The sequence below is a fragment of the Cryptomeria japonica genome, chromosome 9 (assembly GCF_030272615.1).
Source record: "Cryptomeria japonica chromosome 9, Sugi_1.0, whole genome shotgun sequence".
In the NCBI taxonomy this organism is placed as follows: domain Eukaryota; kingdom Viridiplantae; phylum Streptophyta; class Pinopsida; order Cupressales; family Cupressaceae; genus Cryptomeria; species Cryptomeria japonica.
The window spans coordinates 236,896,487-236,911,730 of record NC_081413.1 but is presented as its reverse complement, the minus strand read 5'-3'; the positions used below and the strand labels follow the sequence as shown (position 1 = coordinate 236,911,730).

Genomic DNA, 15,244 nt, shown 5'->3' with positions numbered 1-15,244 from the left:
ACAAAGCTTAGTGAAATCTTCTAAGGAGAGCAAAATGATGTTCAAATCACCACCACGGACATAGATACCATCAAGACGATGCAATCAATGAGGCAAGTAGCAATTGAAGTTAAGTTCGAATAAGAGGGATCTAGTTAACTATGCAAGACACTTTACAATCAATAAAATGCTAGTAGTATGGATATACGAATTTCACCATTGATCATGCACAAAGTTCTTCCATTTATCGAAACAACATTAAAATAAATGATAAGTAGAGATCATGCAAATGTTGAATTAACACATAAAAGTTCACCATATCTTCAATGAAATTAACATGTTTCTTGCAACAAAGTCTTGACAACAATCTCCCTTTTCTCCTAATCTACTCTACTCCTAATGATCTAACTAATAACTATCTTCCATTCTTCTACTATTAACCTTTACAAATGAAGAATTGGAGACTTTTATAGTGCTCCCATTACAATGAATGGCTTAGATTGATTCACAATCAATGGCCGAGATTACAAGATGGAAACCCTAATTAGGGTTTGTTACAACAACTCTGTTTTGGCCAATGAGAAAATTACAATATTTGGAACACGTCCAACTTTGAATGTGAACCAATAAAATATGAGGCTAGGTATCTTGAAGTTTGTGCCATTATAGGATGAGTCAGATACATTGAATTCAAACACGTTGATGTGGAGCCCTTTGATTGGTCAGTGATGACAAGGATGCCATCTCAATTTGCTTGGTGGGCTTGATACCTCATCATAGGCAAGTTTGATTTAGAGCAACATCTTTTGATATTCAACATCCCCTAAGCTTGGTGTGATGACGATGAAGGCATCATCATGATCAAGCTTTTTAGCTTTGAATCCTTGAGGTTGTAGAATTATCTCCATTGGGTGATTATACCCTTGAGGCTACGACATGCAAGTCTCTATCTTGTCGTTGATCCCCCTTTATATGACTTAACTTCTTCACGATGTTGGAGTATTCTTCATGCTACGATGTCTTGATCTCTTTCTGTTGTTGTAGAGTTCATTATCTTGTTAAGTTCTTCATCTTTCTTGCCATCTCCCTTTATACATAACTTCTTGAATGAAGATTGTGAGCAGCATCTTCAATGATTTGTGAATCTGCCATTTGCTTCCTTCATTCTGCATGACTTGATCCTTGCAATCACCCCGTGCATGTCTTGATGAAGTGAAGGTCTTGGTGATGTAAGTCCTGATGTGATGCACCCTTGAACTTATCCTTCAAGTTGTGAAATTCCTCTTTCCATCCCTTGCACGATCTGAGCTTTATCTTTGGTCTTCTTATCATTTTGTAAAGCAATCCTAGAATTCTTCTTGATGTTGCAATGTTTGGTGGTGTGAACTGTAGATGTTGTTCCCCTCCCAGCTTATATAAGTGTTTGTCTTTCACACCTCAAACCTGCAAAATAGAAGGGTTTGAAATTATCACATAGTTTAAATATCAATAAAGACAAAACCTTGACAAATAAAGAATGTTAAGTCTGATTCTATGTCTTCCCAAGGTCCGATTTTTGGGTCCCTTATCTGATTTTCATGTTTTTAAGACCCGACTCCCTCATGGTCTGAGTCTTTATCCGATTTCCTCATGATTGCTGATCTGATCTGATGTTGGTTTGCACAAACTAAGGTGGGTGGCTTTTCATGCTTTGATTGCACTAATATGGCGGCATTTTCATGCTTGTATGCACAAAGAGATTAGGCTGAGTGGCTTTTCATGCTTTGATTGCACAAAGTTGTTTTGCTAGGTCAGTGTTTCCTTCATCATTTGCACAACATGAATTTTGGCTTTTGGAGGCTTGTTTGCACTAAGATGCCAGCTTAGGCAGCATTTCACCATGTGCTTGCACACAATATGGCGGCATCTAACCTCTCCTTTGTACAAATGACATCTTGCCAAATCGGTATTTTCAGCCTTACTTATACAATGTGGATTAGCAAAGTTGGCATTTGACCCTTTGCTTGCACAAGATGTCCTAGCAAGCTGGCATTTTGAGTCCCTCTTGCACAAGGTGGTGGCTTTGGACTCTACATTTGCACATCCTTGGCAGCATTTAGGTGCTTATTTCTACTAGATCAGGCGGCATATCAACCCTCATTTGCCCAAGTTAATATGCTTGGTCGGCTTTTAGGTCTTCATTTGCACAATGTTGGCAGGATTTTGTGCTTGGTTTGCACAACTTAACTTGCCAAGTCGACATTCATGCCTTCAGTTGCACAAGTTTGAGTGGCATTTAGTGCTTTAATTGCACAAGGTGGCGACATTTTGAGGCTTGTTTTAGACAAATCTTTCATTGAGATGATCAACTTGATGTTTCCTTCCCTCCAATCATCTCTAACTTAGGTGCAATTGTAAGGTTCATTTGCACAAATTTGCTTGATGAGCAAGCCAATACCAAGACCATGACTTGAGCAAGATTTTACCTTAAGACAAATTTTTAGCTCCAAAATTTTGGTAAGCCCACTATTTTCACACTTCATCATTTGGACATTCTTCATCATTGAAAGCGATTCTAACAACCATCCTTCAAACCTAGCAATTTGCCATACCTAAACCCTAGGACCTATTTGTAGATGGTGAAAAATTAGGGTTTTCACCATAGAAGGAAGAAACCACTAATTTTTACTTGGGGACCATTTACATTAGGCAAAGATGATAGATCTAAACATAAGAGGTCTAAATGCTGATTAGATTCTAGGGGTGTCAAATTAGCCTCTTCTTTCCCTTGAGTTGAATTGAATTATTGAATTTGCTGAAATTAGGGTAAAAGTGCTGGAAATTGATGTAAAAATGCATAAACAGTAAGCTACAGTCATTGGATTGAGCCAAGAACTTGGATCTGAGGATTATAAGAGGATTCGGATTCGTTCCTAGAAGGAGCTCCTGATTTGTCAGGACCGGTGTGATGGTCGCTCTGGTCCTTTGAACTTTTCGCACTCCAATGGGGGATTGATTCATCTCTGTAAATAAAGCTTATCTCGAAGATCACAACTCCATACCTGTTCCTATGCACACTAGAGAAGGGAAATAGGTTGGGAATAGGGGTTTTCCTTAGGTCAAATCCCGGTTTTGGAATTAACCATGAAAGAGAAATGAAATCTAATTGAATTGCAATAAAGGAAATGTTCTCCTTTTGAGGGAGATATTGAATAATGACTGAAACATAAATGCTATACCTCCTTGTGAAGTTTTGTTTGTCTCCACATAGAATTAGGGTTTCATGAAGTCTTCAATAACATAGAACATGAATGTCAATTCCAATGCTTGAATCTTGACTTTATCTCTGCTCTAATGCTTGAAGGAGGATTGATTGCTTGCTTGCTTGAACTTGAACGTTTGAATGCTTGAATATTTGATGTCGAATTGAATTTCATGTGTGTGGATGATGAAATGAGAGGGCAAACCTCTTTTTATACTCGCCCGTTGAAAAACAACTTAATTTTCTGACATGAGCCGACACAAAGCTGGAATTCCCACTCAAATCACTTGACTGTTAAGATGCCCAAATTTGGGTCCTAATTAGGAGGACCTGGGCGTTGGGCACTTTGGTCCTAAGGGGACTAGGGCGCTGTTGTGACCTTTTCACACATCGCCCCATTGCAAATGGGGACCCCCTACTTTTTAGGCCTTCTCGGTCTTTTGGCTTGCGTTTTTGGGTCTTTTCGTAGCAGTCTCGCCAATCTCTCTCTAAGTTTGCGAGTGTTTGGGGGTCATATTGGTCAAGTCTGCTTTTCATTTGGGTGAATTTGATGAAGTATAGGACTCGTTTTGTTAATTTTAGGGTTTCTGCCTTTAGTCCTAGATTTTAGGGGTTTCTTTTAGGGTTTTGGAAAAATTGAACTTAGAACTAGAATTGGGACCCTTCAAGGAACCTCCCAGTAAAATTTGAGTGAATTCTGAGCACTTACTATTTTTAGCAAGTCCATTTTTAGTAAGTTTCACTGCCTCTCGGATTGGTCTAATTTTGCCAGAAATCAAACTTACTATTTTTAGTAATTTCTATTTTTAGTAAGTGCTTTTCTGACCTATTTTGCCCAAACCTTGACATTTTGAAACACTTACTATTTGGGAAAATCTATTTTGGCAAGTTCATCCTTGAAGACACTGAAGATTGAACGTTCTTGAAGATCATTTCTAAATCTGGAAGAGTCGGAAGGCAGACAAGTTGGATCAAAAAAATGGTTCAAGTTTGGAACTCCTATTCCAGAAGAGGAAAGCATGCAAAATCATCCAAGTCTGGAAATTCACATCAATCCACCAATGTCATCCTGATCCGAAAATGGCTTGAAATTTGAGTAAGTCTGAAAATTTGAAAGATCTTCCAAAATCCAGAATTTGCATTATGATTCCTAGGGACCTGAAACCACTCTCAAACATCCTGACAATATATATGAAATATAACTTAAAGTATATGCCATTTATACTTAAATGTTATATTTCATATATATCCTGATGAAGAGAGTGAGGAAAAATCATGAAAATCCTTCCCCAAGTCAATTAAGTGCCCAAGTTTGGCCAAGGGCGCCAAACAAAGGAGTCCATGGAGAACGTGGAGAATGTGAAAATCCTTGCCTAGGTGGTTTTAGCGCCCATACTTCACCAAGGGCGCCAAAGTGAAGTTGACATGGAAAGCATGGAAAATTGTGAATTCCGCCACTTAGTGAAAATTCCGCCCTACTCCAAGGGAGGGTGCCAAAGTGGATGATGCATGGAAAAATGTTAAAGTTAAGAATTCCTTGCTTAGGGAGAATTGCGCCTAAGGAAGGTACCAGGGCGCCAAAACTTGATGGTCATGGAAAGCTTCAAAATCACAAAATTCCTTACGAATGCAGAATCATTGCCCAAGTTCAAAGGCAGGTGCCTAAGTCAAGGTATCAAGGAGAAGCATGAAAAGATGAAATTCCTCCTCCATAGTGAAATTCCGCCCAAACACTCAACAGGGCGCCAAAATGGAGGGGTCATGGAGGATTCAACATTTGATGAAACTCCTCCTCCACAATGAAATTCCGCCCAAACACTCAGCAGGGCGCCAAAATGGAGGGGTCATGGAGGATTCAATATTCAACGAAATTCCTTGCCTTCAGTGAAATTCCGCCCAATGCATGGTGAAGGCGCCAAAACAAGGAAGTGATGGAAGATTCCAAACAAAGTGTGAATTCCTCTGCACATGGAAATAGCGCCCTAGACTAATGGAAAGCGCCAAATTGAGGGGTGTCCTTGGAAAGCATCAAAAAAGTAAAAATCCTTGCCTTAAGGAAAATTCCGCCCTGAGCCTAGGAAGAGCGCTAAACTCACACCATCATGGAGGATTCACGAAAACATCAAAATTCCATGCCCTATGAAGAATTGCGCTAGGCATCAAGGAAGGGTGCCAAAGTAAGAGTGACCTTGGAATTCATTGAAATGCATTGAATCCTTGGCAAGCACAAAATTCCGCCCAACTCCTCAAGAGGGCGCCAAATAGAGGGAGTCAGGGAAGAATGGAAAAAGTTCAAAATTCCTCCTTCAATGAAGAATTGCGCCTATGAGTAATGGAGGGTGCCAAATAGAGGGAGTCAGGGAAGGTGAAGAAATTTAATGAATTCCTCCTCTGAGTCAAAATTACATCCATGCTAGAAGCAGGATTCCAAGAATCAAATTCTTCTGAGGCTTGGAAATGATGAATTCCACCATGAAGAGTGAATTCCACACCTAAGTTGGAAAATTGAAAATTTGTGTAAGGCATGAAAATCCAAAGGTCAAGGAGGAAGGAAAAGCAGAAATCCCCTTGGAATGTTTTTTGAAATTTCCATTTGCAGACACCAAATCTTAGTAGAATCCGAATTTTTTTGCAGATTTGGACTCGTGAGAGAATTCTCTCTGTCTTGGACCCGAGTCCTAAATTTTAGCAAAGTTCCTACAAAATAGGAATTGTGGAAAATTGATGGAAAAGCTCCCTGCGGACGTGATGAATTTAAAGAGGACAAAAAATTCCTTCTTCAAAGAACAAATTTCTAGAATTTCTTCTCCTGTTCCAAAATGTGCCCAAGGTTGGAAGCAAAACGTAAAAATCCAAGGTTCGGGAAGAAAGGTTCAAAATTCAAAAAATTTCCTTCCTTAGGGAAGAATTGCGCCCAAGAAGAAGAAATTCCAGGAAAGGTGAAAATTTGGCTAAGTGTCGGAAATTCCTTCCTTCAGGACATAATTCCAGGAAAGGTGAAAAATTGACTAAGTGTTTGAAATTTCTCCCTTTAGGACATAGTTCTTGGAAATCATGAAAATTGGCCAAGGCATGAAGAATTTCCTTCCTCAGGGGTAAGGAACAAATTTCTTTCCAAAGGAGAATTCCTTCACAACATGAATTCCACGCTGGGATGAATTGAAGGTGGAAAAAACAATTTCTAAGGCAAGGATGAAATCAAAGATGAATTGAACAAGAAATTTCCCCCCCCAGGGAAAAATTTGAAAACTCCATTCTCGAGCATCAAGAATCATCCGAATTTGAAAATGATGGTAGACTTGGAGTCATGAGGGAATTTTCTCTCTTTTGGACCGTGGAACCCTAATTTGTGGAAAATCCCTAAAAAATAGGTGATGGTGGAAAATCATCAAAAATCTCCTCCAGAGCAAGGAAAGTTCGAGAAACTTCAAGAAAATTCTTCATGGATCAAATTCTTCTCTCCTGAAGTTTTCTCTCTCCAGGGTTTTTTCTCGCCAAGTAGCAACCAATTCAACGGACGCTGAATTAATGAGACATCTTTGTGCATACAACCGTCACATTTATGGCATTATGGCAGATCCCTTCTGCATGCAGCCGTCACGTTTAGGAGATGATGGTGCATTTATGGCATCATGGGCGATTTTTGCATGAGGGTACATTCATTGCATAGTGGGCACTTTTTGGATGTAATGGTTAATTAATGCTTTATGGGTGCCATTTTTGGTAGGATTGGAATTGATTGTATATGGGCTATTTATTGCTGATTCCCACCTTGTTGCATCTTGAGTGGAGACTCTTTTGGGGAAACCCTAATTAGGGTTTGCATGTTATCATGGCCTGAGGCCTATATAAAAGGGTGACCCCCCTCATTTGTAACAGGAGGGAGACTTGTATGAAATTGTTGCAATAAGTTTTGAGATAATAACAGTGAAACATTGTTCTCTGATGGTGTCCACTTAAGTTATTTTTTCAAGACTTGTATGGTTTCACCTTCCTCACTTAGAGTAGAAGTAGTATAGTGCTTTGATTTCAATGGAGAATGTAATGATGTTTGATGAATTTCCATGGTTCATACTTTTTGCATCTTGCTGATTGTAAGTTGCAATGTAAAGTTAGCCTGAACCCCCTAAATTTGTGCTAAGTTCGATTGTGGATGGTCGTTTGGATTGCGCCGTTTTTGGGTATTCAAATGTACTTTCTTGATTTGAAAATCCTCTAGCATCCCTAGAAGATTGAACCGGTTCTTGCGGAGTTGTTGTTGATCTTGACGAAGCAGAGCTTGGTTTATTTGGAATTTGTCAACCGAAGCATTAACTGTTGATATCACTGCCCTTAAGAGTAGATTTAAATCCTTCTAATTCCTTTCCCTTTTACTTTCAGTTCATTTTAGTCCGTTTGAAGTAGTAGCATCGCATAATTGCCATATCTGATGATGGAGTTCCAGCCACAACAAAGAAGTGAAATAATCATTCAAACGTAAGGCCCCTTGGATTACCAGCAATCACATTAGCCAACCGAGTCACGTCCGTAGCATAAAGGAACCTTGGAGTCGATTGTCTGAACTTCTTGCAATCTTAGCATGCAATCGCACTTTGATCAAGAGAGAGTGAAGTGATCGTTAGGCAACTTTATTTTGTGTTCGACGTAGTCATAAAAAACACGTCAACAGGTGCCACGCCTTGGTCCTACCCAATCAGAGACCAATTTTGAGGGACAGGATGATGGTGCAAAGTGAAAATGATGATAGATATGCATAGCAAGAGCATAATTAGGTCCCATTTAGGCCTCAGAGCATGGACACCAAGGTGAGGGCCCAAATGCAGACAAAATTGTAAGGGAGTACAATTTAGGACGCAACACTATCTATGTTTGCAAATGAGATCTCGATGACCTGATCACCTCATACAACCTAATCATGCAAATCTCAATCCAACAGAACCAACCTCCTCTTCACAAGCAACGGATAACGACTAAGAGATTGACACTAAGCCAAGACAACAATGCTAAAACCTCAAGCCTAAAGCGAAAAAGTAGGCATCCCCATTTGCAATGGGGCGATGTGTAATTACGTCACAATAGGTTGTTGAACATCTACAGCAACAGATTGGAGTATATTCAGATCCAGGCCTGGCAGATTGGGGTGATTTGGGCAACCATTGGCTGAGGGTTTCAGACCTCAGCTCCCTGGGAATTGAAGGTAGACTTCTACCATTGCAATCAGACCTCCGAATTCTCCCAGTTGGGTCATCATGCCTTAGGACAGTCCTGGTAACCTGTGAGAGGGGCATGGAATTGTAGGATGACGAATTATCATTCCAGCCTGTGTGAATGCCCATCAGTGAATTTGTAAGCTTATGTAGAACCGAACATGTCCAGCTGGACTCTGATTTCAATATTGAACTGTACATTTTAAACTACGATTTCCATTTAAAGTTGAATTTTTCTGATCTGAATAGTTTGGAATACTAATGTTTATGGATTTATTGCTACTGTTGTGAGAATGATTTGCATGTGTTTAGTCTGAAATTTTTAACCATCTGGTTAAGGGAAAGAGGAAAATCCCAGGCTCGTTACAAATGAGAAATGATTAACCCATGGCTTGTAATTTGACACAACACAAAATATGTTGTATGGTTACAACAAAATTGATGTGCGAGTCTTTGATGAGTTACTTACCTTGTAAAAAAACTCGCGAGTTTCACAAGGACTTGCCAAGTTTGCAAAGTATGCTTCATAGAGTAGGTATTGACTGAAATCCTATTAGAATAGGCTATATATATCCAATATCAACAATACTTAAATTAAGTAGGAAAACAGTGCCCTTCTGAACTTTCACAAAGGTGGTCTCATACATTAAATTGGTGTTCCACTTAGCAATGAACTAAAAGGCTACCTTTACTTTTATATATATGCACAAATAGACAATGTGATGGTGATGATCTTAACATAAGATATTTGAGGCTTCTACACTCGATTATTTAGGAAAGTATGCTTGTAGAAAAGATTGATGTGAATTTGTTTTAACCTTCAATTTTTTGGATGACAGTTTGTGATCAATGATGACGATGATGAATTTTAACATCCTTTAAATGAATTTGGTTTCTAGGACCTATCAAAGTGTATAGGAAATGTATTTCATTTTCAGCCTTGCTGCAAACTATATATTTGGATTTGTCCTCACTGTTGCAAATCCTCAATATCTACTCATAAACATGTGGATACACATATACACCTGACAAGCAAATATGTGTCTATATATATATATATATATAATACATGCATTTAAGAGTACTAGAAAAATGACCATTCTATTAAGAGTAGTTTGTAAATGCAGAATCATATGATAGGATATGGTTTGGTAATAGAAAGTGACTATTCTTCCAAGAGTAGTTTGTGAATGTAGAAACATGTAGGCCTTCTTGGGATACAATTTGTGAAGGTCCTGCATTAACTTCGTCTCTGGCATCAAGTTCTCTTGGGGTTAATAGAACAAGGTTACTAAATGTCCGTGCAATTATATATATACACGTGTATAAAATTATAAATGTATAAATACATGTGTTATATATACTAATGTATATACATATTTGCTTATCAGGTGTATATGTGTATCCATATGTTTTAAGTATATATTGTATCGAAGCGCGCACACACACATCACTTATATATATCACTTGTATATATATATATATGTATATAACTTATATATATAATTCTACATATATATGTATATATCACTTATGTATATAAATTAGACATGTGTATATAACAATCTCTCTCTCTCTCTCTCTCTCTCTCTCTCTCTCTCTCTCTCTCTCTATATATATATATATATATATATATATATATATATCTTCACTTGTATGCACAAACATACATTATTGTATGCATGCTTTGTTATCATGTTTAGACGCATGTGTATACATGATATCAAAGCATCCATCAAACTGCTATCTATCATCTTAAAAGTTAAAATGCTCTGAATTGTGTAATCCATCTGTGGATGCCCTGATGAATAATAAGGGATGTCCCTATTTGGGGACATTCATTAGATGTGCTGAAAATTGGGGATGCAGCGTGGATGTTAGGTCCCTGTTCCCTCATGCGGGATGTCACTTGAACCCCAAGGTGCACCCCTGTGAACCCTGATGGATACAAATATGTATATATTTATACATACATGCCATGCCTGTATACGCAAACCCTCAAACACATATATGAATGTATATAGGCACATACACATAATATGTTGATGTAATTCCATAGACATGTATATGCGCACAGACATACACATGCACATCCAAGTTTGGTTATTTGAGTATATACATGTTCATATGAACATTAATACATTTATATGTTTGTATGTACACATATTATACTTGTATATATACATATAAATGTACTAATGTTTATATGCACATGGTGTGGTTTTTCTTCTTGTCAGGTTTTGGAGTATGAGGATGGTAATTTTGTTTTTTCTTGTTGGGTGTGCAGTTTGAAGATGGTGGGAGTGAGAAAGGTTATGGGGAGGTGTTGGTGGGTGCAGAGGATGTTCTGGTGGCAAATAGTCCCCAAGGAAGGGCTCATGCATTGGCAAATGTAGATCACATCCGCTCCACTTATTTTCTAGGATGCCAGGATGCCATTCTCAACTCCTCCAATCCTGACACAGAATACCGAGTTTGGAAAGATCTATGATATATATGCTAATTTTGTTTTTTGGTTGCTAAATATCACATAATCATCTTCTGTATATTTAATGGGAATTCTACTACCAAGTTTATGCTGTCCCTTTTCCATATTTTCACTGTAAATTGTTGTCATTGTTATAGCTTTCAAGTTTTTTCTTCTTGTAGATGCTTTATAAAGTTTTATGTGAGAATTCTTTCTTTCGATTATTTTGTATGTATTTCCTTTTTGCATCCTCCTCCTGACAATATATTTTTGTCATGTTTTATCTTATGCAATTGCATTAGTGGGTTGTAGACTCATCAGATCTGGCAAAAGTGATCATAAATTTGAAATTTATCAGAGAATTCATGCTCAATTCAGTGATAGGATTTAACTCCTATAGGTGTCATTTTTTTGGATTTTGTAATTTGTACGTGAAGGATTTCTTGAGCAATTCTATTTGATGTTTTAAAATAATCTATAGGTTTTGAAGAATTTTGGAAGAGAGGTTCTCAAATTGACACTCTAAATACAAAAAAAACTGGAGACAGATGAAACATAGAAAAAGGAATTGGTCTTATCATTGATTCTCCAAAGGAGAAAAACAGTAACAAATGCTAAGATAAAATTCAGAATGAGAATCCATTAATGATCAGACTTTTGATTTTGATTCTTGCAACTAAGTACAAAGCTAACTATATAAAATTGACTCTAGACTGGCCCAGAGGCTACAGCAATAGTTCGAGACACAACAAAAACCAACCTCAACAATACCCAGAAAAATCAAAGATATAGAAGAAGTATGTTCAGATTTGACCTAACCCCAGCATTTAGCACCATTTGAACCCCATTTGTACCATTGATCTACAACTCTAATATCCTGAATTGATCTATTGGGACCAGCAAGACTATATCTTTAGATTTATTTGAAAACGACGAAGTAATTATTGAGATATTGGGAGCTTGTCACAATATTCGTGAGGGAGATCCAAAAAAAGGGATTTGATATTGATCTTGATGCTTGTGCCTATTTTGAAGAACAAGAAGAGTTCCTTATTCACAAAAAAGAAAAAGAAATAAATCAAAGCTCCCTTGTGAAACCCTCTTTGAGGTGCTATCGAATGTAGAAAAAGAAAGAAAGAAAAGATATGTCTAGTCCCCTTGTGAACCCTCTTTGAGGTGTTATCGAATATAGAAAAAGAAAAATATAAAAGATGTCTAATGATGAAAACCTCTTTGAGGCATCAACAAATGAGAAAATTGACCTTCCCTTGGTATCTCAAAAAGAATATTCTTCAATTTTGATTGAAAAATATATGGAAAATAAATTTGGGAATAAAAGATAATCCAAAAATCACATATGGAGCTACTTCGTTAACACCTTGAGAAGAAAAAATATTACTAAAAATCCTAAAAAAAACATCTAATATCTTTGATTGGTCTTATGCTATCATGCATACTTTGGCCCCCTTTCTTATTGTTCATCACTTGGTAGTTTGTCTTGATTCTAAGAAATTGTAAGATGCATCCTAAGATTGCCCTACTAGTCAAAGAGGAACTATATAAGATGTTAGATGTTGATTTTATTAATCCAATTTATTATCTTGAGTGGATCTCCAATCTAGTACCTACTAGCAAGAAATTGAAAGGAATCCATGTTTGTACTAATTTTAGATATCTAAATAATGCATGTCCCAAAGATGATATTCTATTCTCCAACATCAATGCTATTGTCGATCTTATAGTAGGACATTAAATGTTATCACTTATGAATGGTTTTGTTGGATACAATTATATTCATATAGCACATGAAGACCAATATAAAACTACATTCATAGTGCCTTAAGCTATTTTCTGTTATCAAGTAATTTCTTTTGGCCTAAATAATTCTAGAGCTACCTATCGAAGAGCTATGTCCATCATCTTCCATGATGAAGTTGTTGAATATTATGTTGATGACCTTCTAGGAAACTTCAAATTAAGAGAACACTCTCATGTGCTTGAACAAATATTTGATTGTCTAAGAAAATAAAATGTTTGATTTCCCAAGGAATAAAATCCTCAGATACATAGTCTCTCCATGAGGCATTGAAGTAGATACTACTAAGGTTGCACGAACCACCTTCTCAAAACTTGAAAAAACTTTATAGTTTGCAATGAAAATTAGAGGCTATTAAAAGGTTTATAGCATAAATTTCTGATAAATGTCATCCATTCTCGCATTCACTAGAAAAGAATACCCCTTTTTAGTGGGATAAATCTTATCTACAAGATTTTGATAAGATCAAGGAATATCTAGTCTCCCCACTAGTTCTTATGGATCCTACATATTAACAATACCTATCACCTTGTGGCCACTTTTGGTATAAGATATAAAAAATTGTGCAAGAGATATCTATTACATTATTTAAATATTAGTAGGGTATGAGATTAAGAAAACAATGATATAACAAGCATGTATAGTAGATATCTTTTGCTCCCAAAATCTAAGACATTACATGCTCACTCATAAAACATTTCTCATCTCCAACATGAATGCCATTGTTGATCTTATAGTAGGACATTAAATGTTATCACTTATCAATTGTTTTTGTAATGTCCCCTACCTGATCTATTTCAATATATTAAAGTTGATTGATATTCTTCAATTAGTTATTAACAAGTGCTTATCTATTTTCCTCATTAGATGATTAATATCATTATTAATATAGATATCAGACCTTGCTACTACTTCAGTTTTAAGGGAGAAAGGTTTACGTATGTTACCAAAGCGCTTAGAGACCAACTGCAATAGGTTCCCTCAAAGTTTATAGATCCAAGCCCTTACCTATCTTGGGTCTATACCCTCAAGGCTTATGGGTCGTTGATCCCCACCTTATCTTGGGACTTAACCTATTGCTTGGATTCAGACTGTCCCTCTTTGGAACATCTCATCCCCATCTTCTTAAATACTGACGGTAATAACATGATTTAGACTATAAGTACAGTAACTTCTCATGTATTATGAATATATATGATATTAAGTATGACTGTCATACATATTGCAGTTTATAACAATATCATTACTAGATTATGCATAATAGCTTTATTAGGCTTCATATACTAAGCATACATATTAAGCACATCCCCATGCATACCACCAAGAACAAGGATGTTACTGCCTGTAACTTGATAGCAATTCTGATATGATTTGATCAATGGTGATGTCACTAAATGCTTTTGATTCCTTACCTTTATATCTCTCAATTTGAGGGAGAGGTCACACCTCTTCATCATGTATGCCCTTTGGCAAGAGACATACCCTTCCACCATTAGCATCCTTTGAAAGAGTGCAACTCTTCATTATTTCTACCCTTTGAAAGGGACACAACCTTTCGTAATCAGATCTGCACTTTTCATTTCCAAATTATCCTCCATCTCAAATGAAGTTCTCTTCTCCCTTTTATATCTCATTGTTGAGGGAGTCACAACTTTTCCTTTCATGTCTTTTGACTTTTCATTAACTTAATTAATTTTTAATTAATCATATTTAATTATATTATTTTATATTTTAATTTAATTATTAATGTTTTAATTTAATTATTATCATTTATTATTAAATTCTATTTCGAAGTGGGGATATTAAAGTTTTCTTGGATACAATCATATTAGTATAGCACTTGAAGATCAACATAAAACTACATTCATAGTGCCTCAGGGTATCACTTGTTATCAAGTAATTCCTTTTGGCTTGAAGAATTTCGAAGCTACCTCTCAAAGAGCCATTGCCATCATCTTCCATGATATGATTCATGACATTATTGTTGTTGATGACCTTCCAGGAAAGGACAAAACAAGAGAAGAACACCCTCGTGTGCTTGAACAAATATTTGATTGCCTAAGGAAATAAAATGTTTGATTGAATCTCAAGAAATGCACTGTAAGTTTAACATCCAAAAAAAATCCTCAGATACATAGCCTCTCCATGAAGTATTGAAGTAGATCTTGCTATGGTTGCATGAGCTACCTTAAAACTTGAAAAAGCTTCATAGTTTTTAAGGAAAATTATAGGCTATTAGAAGGTTTATAGCATAAATTTCTGATTAATATCATCCATTGTCCCATCCGCTAAAAAAGAATACCACTTTTCAATGGGATAAATCTTGTTAGCGAGATTTTGATAAGATCAAAGAATGTAACATCCCCACCAGTTCTTATGGATCCCATAATAGAAAAACTATTTCTTTTGTACATATCAGCTATAACTTTCACCTTGGGATCACTTTTGGTATAACAGGATACAAAAATTTGTGAAAGAGATATTTATTACATTAGTCAATTGTTAGTAGGGATGAGATTGAGAATATAATGATA

At 36.5% G+C, this 15,244-nt stretch overlaps 1 protein-coding gene across 2 annotated transcripts in view; it reads left to right on the top strand.

Annotated features, from left to right (window-relative positions):
• LOC131049171 (uncharacterized) overlaps nt 1–11,118 on the top strand; it is a 32,124-nt gene extending 21,006 nt beyond the window's left edge. Inside the window, exon 3 of one of the 2 annotated variants that reach the window (XM_057983204.2) lies at nt 10,665–11,118. In XM_057983204.2, coding sequence (XP_057839187.2) covers nt 10,665–10,823 — 159 coding nt within the window. In that variant the 3' untranslated portion in view covers nt 10,824–11,118. The remainder of the gene's footprint in view (nt 1–10,664) is intronic. The other variant, XM_057983203.2, reaches the window with a different exon arrangement.
• Nucleotides 11,119–15,244: the final 4,126 nt, after the last annotated feature.